The 5,937-nt window shown below is 52.2% G+C and overlaps 3 protein-coding genes across 3 annotated transcripts; 1 reads left to right on the top strand and 2 right to left on the bottom strand.

Moving 5' to 3' along the window:
- Nucleotides 1-1,329: 1,329 nt before the first annotated feature.
- On the bottom strand, nucleotides 1,330-3,010 carry DACRYDRAFT_50706 (FAD/NADP-binding domain-containing protein; the record flags this gene model as incomplete). The annotated part of the gene is made up of 6 exons (XM_040775004.1): nucleotides 1,330-1,890; nucleotides 1,941-2,070; nucleotides 2,122-2,588; nucleotides 2,633-2,695; nucleotides 2,749-2,765; nucleotides 2,812-3,010. Coding segments are annotated over 6 exons (1,437 nt in total), but the record flags the coding sequence as incomplete, so codon positions are not given.
- An 829-nt stretch (nucleotides 3,011-3,839) lies between these two features.
- DACRYDRAFT_21710 (uncharacterized protein) lies at nucleotides 3,840-4,910 on the top strand. Its single transcript, XM_040772513.1, has 2 exons — nucleotides 3,840-4,565; nucleotides 4,618-4,910. Exons 1-2 carry the CDS (start codon nucleotides 4,345-4,347, stop codon nucleotides 4,859-4,861), a joined length of 465 nt encoding a protein of 154 aa, XP_040629609.1. The 5' UTR covers nucleotides 3,840-4,344; the 3' UTR covers nucleotides 4,862-4,910.
- Nucleotides 4,911-5,273: 363 nt separating this feature from the next.
- Nucleotides 5,274-5,687, bottom strand: DACRYDRAFT_106776 (uncharacterized protein; the record flags this gene model as incomplete). The annotated part of the gene is made up of 1 exon (XM_040768333.1): nucleotides 5,274-5,687. One exon carries the CDS (start codon nucleotides 5,685-5,687, stop codon nucleotides 5,274-5,276), a length of 414 nt encoding a protein of 137 aa, XP_040629608.1.
- Nucleotides 5,688-5,937: the final 250 nt, after the last annotated feature.

Raw genomic sequence — 5,937 nt, 5'->3', positions numbered from 1 at the left:
GAGCTGCTGAGTCAGCTCTAGGACCTGTGCTTGAAGAATAGAAATGGGATCAGGGAATTCTTCTGCTTGTTCCATAATGGTGGATATGGAATAAGGCAGGTGTTGGGTGTGTGTGGTAAGAGTAAAGGCAGGTAAGAGTAGAGGTGGAGTGGTGAAGCAGAGGTTGTCACATGGAGACTTGGTCTTCTGTTAGGGCAACACAGGCTGACTGAGTCTGCTCACCTAAGAGTGCCAAGAGTCTAAGCAGGCAACAAGGAAGTGGAGTAGACCTGATGACTAAGACCTATCTACAGTATAGGTATCTGTGGATGATCCTAAGAGACCAAGTCTGAAGAGACAGTCCCAGGCAGAGTAGGCCTTATATTTATACCTCTGTGGTGGAACCTGCTAGAACATCTTGCTTACTCAGCCTAGTCAGGTGATCAGGTGATATGACCAAGGATGAGGTCATATGAGGTCATGCACAGCCATGCACAGCAGGTCACCTGACCATCCAATCCTTCCAGCAGGTTCCAGCACATGCCAAGGTATACCAGCTACTTCCATGTCATAAAGGCTTAGTCATGTCTCTTGACCAAGCAATGAGCTGGGTGCCCTGACAATAGGGTCTGTTTCCCTCTACTATCTTGTCATAGTCCTTCTGAACCTCATTTGAAGTGTCATTTGAATGTTGAATCCAGCTTCAAAATTAGGATGTGCAGCACACTTCCACAGTGCATTTCTTGCTCTATTCTCTAATATACTCCACTTGTTGGAGTAGTGTAAAAAAGTGAAAGGGCTTACTATGCCCTTATGCCCTCAGTATACACTATTACTAACTAGTAGTAATACAATCAGTGCATAGTAGAGGACAGAGAGAAAACAAGGGTGGTCTACAGGCACCCACTACATGTAAGTCCTAGGGACAATCATGATTGCCTCCAGAGGTGGTGTTACCTAAGAAGGTAAGTGTGGGGTCATGTAAGGAACCCTTACAACCCTGGAGTGTCTGAATCAAATCGGTGATGTTGGAGGGGCAAGCAGGGACAAACTTCGGGATGACGAAAGATGTGAGAGGTTTGTGGAGAGGGAAGTGATGGGCGATGGAAAGAGCTTTTTGTGACAGCTTAGGCTTCAATTTGAGGGGGGACACCATGTCAGGAGTTTCGACGACAACGGTGAGAATTATAGTTGAGCTGAAACAAACGCTTGTTGTGGAGAATTGAATATTGTTTTCGCGAACATAACCCAGCGACCTTCCCTGTTGAAGAAAATACACTGTTATACAGATCCTTCCTTTGTACTTTAGAGTTCGCCCACAGGCTGCTCCTGCACCACCAGTTTTTCCACTTACACTTGTTCCTGCGCCTGTTCAATCTCTCGTTCCGGTTCATGTGTTCTTTCCTGTTCGTGCTCTTTCTCCGGCTCGTTCACCACCGTCTCCATCTCAATCCCTTCAGCTTTCTCGTGCGGCTGCGCCTGTTCCTCCTGCACATTCTCTAGCTCCTTCAGCTTCAGCTCTTGCAACCTCTGAAGGTCCTGCTTCCCTTCCTCGTTCCACCACCTCTCCGCCTCCCCCTCAGCATCATACCCAAACTGCACCCTGCTCTTCTTCCTATCCGCCCACTGATTCTGACTCCCTTCAGCCTCCAGCGCTTCCCCACTCAGCTCCGCCTCCATAGCCCGGCACATATCCGCGTCTCTCGTCTCCTGCGCCTCACCGTCGGGGAGGTGGAAGATCTTCTGGTTTAAACGTGCTTGTGCTTGGGTGTCGGTGCACCGCGCGTGCCGGAGCTGCTCGTAGGCTTGGAGAAAGAATGGGATCTGGGAGGGGGAGGAGAGGTGGGTGAAGAGACTGCCTAGGACGGCGGCGTCTTCGACAGCCATGGCAGCGCCTTGTGCGCGGTATGGCTATGAGGCAGTATCAGGACCAGGATGTTCTTGGCTTCAGAAGAACGCACAAGCATAGGATGACACGAGTCACCCAAGAGCACTACCTTGCCGCTCTTGTGGATCCACGTCTCCAGCGGGCCGCGGTCCATAAGTTTCCACTTGAGAGTCGAAGGGACAAACGCAAGCAATTTCTGGATCCTGTTCCCTTTAAGTCTCCTGAATGGTATGCAGAAAAGTGCAAGTACTCACCTCGGTTCCCACCCCTCAAAGTCTGCCCGCATCTTATCCGCGCTCCCTTCTGCAGTCCAGCTTTCCACGCTTCCGTCATCCGGATGGAGGAGGACGAGATTATACTCCTTCTTACCCCGAATACAGTAACCCATAATATGTCTCCCAGGGCCCATCCACGCCGTCATCTCCGGGGTTTGGACGAATCCCGCCAGCTCGGGGTCAGACAACATCAGAGACGTCGGGATCGTTGCGCGATAAGCGGCGTCACCGGTAGGCACGGGCGCGTCCGGTGAACCGACGATCACTTGCCTGATCCCGCTCTTCACCCCGTCTGCGCCGACGAGCAGGTCGCATGGCAGAACTTCGCCAGACCGGAGGGTGACACTAGGCGTGTCGGGGTCGATGGACGTCACTAGACTCCCGAGGCGGATGGTGACTCCCGCACCCAGGGCGAGGTCGTAGAGCATCTTGTGGAAGTCGGCGCGCTGGGGGATGTGAGGACATACTGGAAGGGAGAAAGAGGACTTACGTGGACATGACAGTAAGGCGCTCCGTGCGTCTTCGTGATATCCGCCCAGCTCGTGTATCCAACCTACATAGATAGTACAGTAAAACCTTGTACGTGCTCCAGAGGATGGCGCGTACCCGCTCCCCTGTCGTCCCTGCACACCATCAGCACCATCTCCAGTCAATCAGAAAGAGACGCACATCTGCGGAATACGATCGCCCCAGGGATGACAGCCGTCCTCTCCAACTGCGGTCCCAAGCCCCAGCTCAGCAGGATCCGACTGACATTCGGCGTCACTTGGATCCCAGCCCCAACCTCGCCTATCGCCGGTGCTTGCTCGAGTATCGTACATCTATGCCCCGCTTTCTGGAGCGCAAATGCTGCTGCTAACCCCCCAAGACCGCAACCGACGATGATGATGTGGATCGGGGAAGGGGAGGTTCGGCCGCCATAGAGGGTGATCGTCTGGAATCAAGGTTGGTTAGGGGGTGGTGATGGTAGGGGGTAAACCTACCTTGCCCGTGTTGAGAGCGCTGGCTGCTGCGTCTGCTGCTGCGAACTCGGGATGCGTGGGCTTGCCATTCACCTCGGGTTGTGGTGCGTCGCCGTTTGTCGTGGGGATGTCGACCTCGGACATTGTGCTGGTGGAGGTGAATGATACGTGTACAATGGAATAGTACAAACGGTACAAAGGAATCTTATATACGGGGTCGAGGAGATGATGGTGAACGTTAACAGAGGTTGGTTGAGAAAGTCAAGCGACTGTAACAGAAGAATTCGAAATTTCCTCTGTGTATTATACGCTCATCGTCGACGAATATTACTGATTGTCATGTGCGAATTTAACTTGTGACTCACGCTTCAACATTCATCCGATATATACATTTGGAGGGAAATTTCAAAGGCATCTATGTTGTTACATTAATTATGCGGGGTAATAATGTATAACAAATACGTGAAGAGTCGAGATGGCACAGAAAAATGATAGTAATGATCCTTCTTAATAACCGCAGATACCCACGTCTGCCGTCCTTAGTGCTTGGCTCACTATCTCCTCGGTCAACAACTTCATCAAGAAGATAATCCAGCAATGAATCATAGTATTTCCTGAACATTATTGGTTGATAACAGAGACGTGCTTCTTTGAACTACACGGGCGTAATTAGAATAGCTGTCTTCTGCACCGCCGCACCAGACAAATCTCTGGACATTGGCCACGTTCACTGCGTTCGGACATGGAATCTCCGTCTCTCTTGCTTCAAGTTACTTCAAGTCCAAAGTACTGATATCGGCGACGCTCCAACTGCACAGTTCCAGCACACCGCAGCAATCACCAGCCTATTCCCGTACCTCCGCAGCACGTCCCATAGCCCCGAGTTCATCTCCGCACTGGAAGGCTTATCAAACTAAGGCACAGCCTAGCGAAGCGTGAGAAATCGCAACTGCTCTGAAGCGCATTCCCGAGGATTGTGGACTTATGGAGTCCGGAGAGTAACCCAATTTGACACAGGTTGGGTGGATTAGGCGTCGGTCAGATGGTGAGCTGCGGAACGGGGTGTGCTTGGAGGGACGCGTACTTCGACGTCAAAGGTCGGCAAATACCTCCTACTTAGTAGGCGGTGAGCAGGATATATAACCCAACTGTTCCTTCCAGCGATGGACACCAACCACCGGAGACATCTCACTGTCCAACTCACTGTCCAAGTCCAAACCCACTCCCAGTAGAAAGGAAGATGATCGTCAACCCTACCTCTACCCCCGATACCCTCGCACGCTCCTTCTCCCAGCGCACCGAGCCGCCGGCGTACGAGTCCCTCCCGCGAACCGGAGACCTGCCGACTGTGCAGGAGAAGCCGCTCGGGAACGAGGAGACGACGGTGGTCTTGCGTGCGGAACCGCAGTTCAATGGGGACGAGAAGCAGAAGTTGCAGATCCCGTCTGAGGATCCGGCTGAGTAAGTGATCCAAACTGAACTCATCCTTTGGAGTAATGCTGATCCCTACTAGATCTGCTGTTCCCCGCCAGCCCGTTCCACAGGTTGCGGAAAACACTCCAACTCGCTTCTTCGACCGTTTGAAACAGCATCACGCTGCCCGTCGTGCGGCATGCGAGGCCAAGCATGCCGCTTGTGAAGAGAGGTGTCGCGCACGTAGAGAGGCCAGAGAGGCGAAGAAGAGGGGTTGTGGGGGCCGTTGTGAGAAGGGGAAAGGGAGAGAGGAGATGACTGGCAGGCGTGGGTGTTGTACGTAACCAGCTGGTCGATTCCATGTACTATATCAGGCTTGAAGTTTATTTGCCCTGTATCATGACGAATATATAAGAACTGAGTTCTTTCCATGAGGAGGCGGCTCTCCGACAGACATCTCCCGAGAAGTAGACCACTAACTATGCTTTCACTTTCTGGTCTGAGAAAAGGTATGTCATTAAAGAAGCTCACCTGTTTCTCACATCTGCGTCTGTATCTCGCGCGATACCCCGGTTCAACCAGTTGGCGTTATACTACGTCCCTCCTGCAGCAGACTTCCTGTCATGGGGAGACAAATTGTCCAGTTGGGAAATCCGCACGCTTCGTATTCAGTTAGACGCACAGAACCATTACACATGTGTCTTATTATAACCACAGAAGAAGGTACTGTACATTGGGCTTAACTGATGGAAATCATCATCCCGTCATCTCAACGTCCTCATTCACACCTCCCTGTGGGACAATCACACCAGAGTCAACCATCCAACTGACCGGCATGCCGGAAAGACGGGTGCCAGGCCACATTTGTTCCTCCAGCTCAGTCTGCGGACCCAGCGTGCGCAGGTGCAACAGCCGGGTGAAATGGGACGAGATCTTCAGCTTGTCGAGTATCGGATACGCCGAGGAAGCGTGACCACGGACATTGATCGACCAACGACGCTTACGGATGTCTTTGGACGAGTCATTGCTTCTTGTTGACGACGCAACAGGTGGATGACCTAGTCCGCGCTGCGTGATTGACAGAGGCTTTTGAATGTCAACATACCGCTCCGAGTCGTTATCGAATGCAACGTTCGTCCCCAGTTCCATGAGGATAACCAAGTAAGGCATTTCTGTTTCCGCAAGATGCTCAGCGAGACCAACAGGTTCGAGCCCCCTCAGGGCATTCGGGTCCGGCCTATCTTTGAGCTTCACTTGCACGTGGACGGCGGAAAGATTGCGCCGATCAAACAACGCCTTGGGCGCATTCGATCCCTGATACGTGATGAAAAGGAGATCTACGGATGCTTGGTTATGCCAGCATTGGATCGCAGCCCCTCTGGCCCAGAAATTGGCTAACGTTTTCCTGATCAAAGTCTGA

This window comes from Dacryopinax primogenitus (genome assembly GCF_000292625.1).
Source record: "Dacryopinax primogenitus strain DJM-731 SS1 chromosome Unknown DACRYscaffold_7, whole genome shotgun sequence".
NCBI lineage: Eukaryota > Fungi > Basidiomycota > Dacrymycetes > Dacrymycetales > Dacrymycetaceae > Dacryopinax > Dacryopinax primogenitus.
Note: the sequence above shows the minus strand (reverse complement) of the source record. Positions and strands in the feature narration are given on the sequence as shown.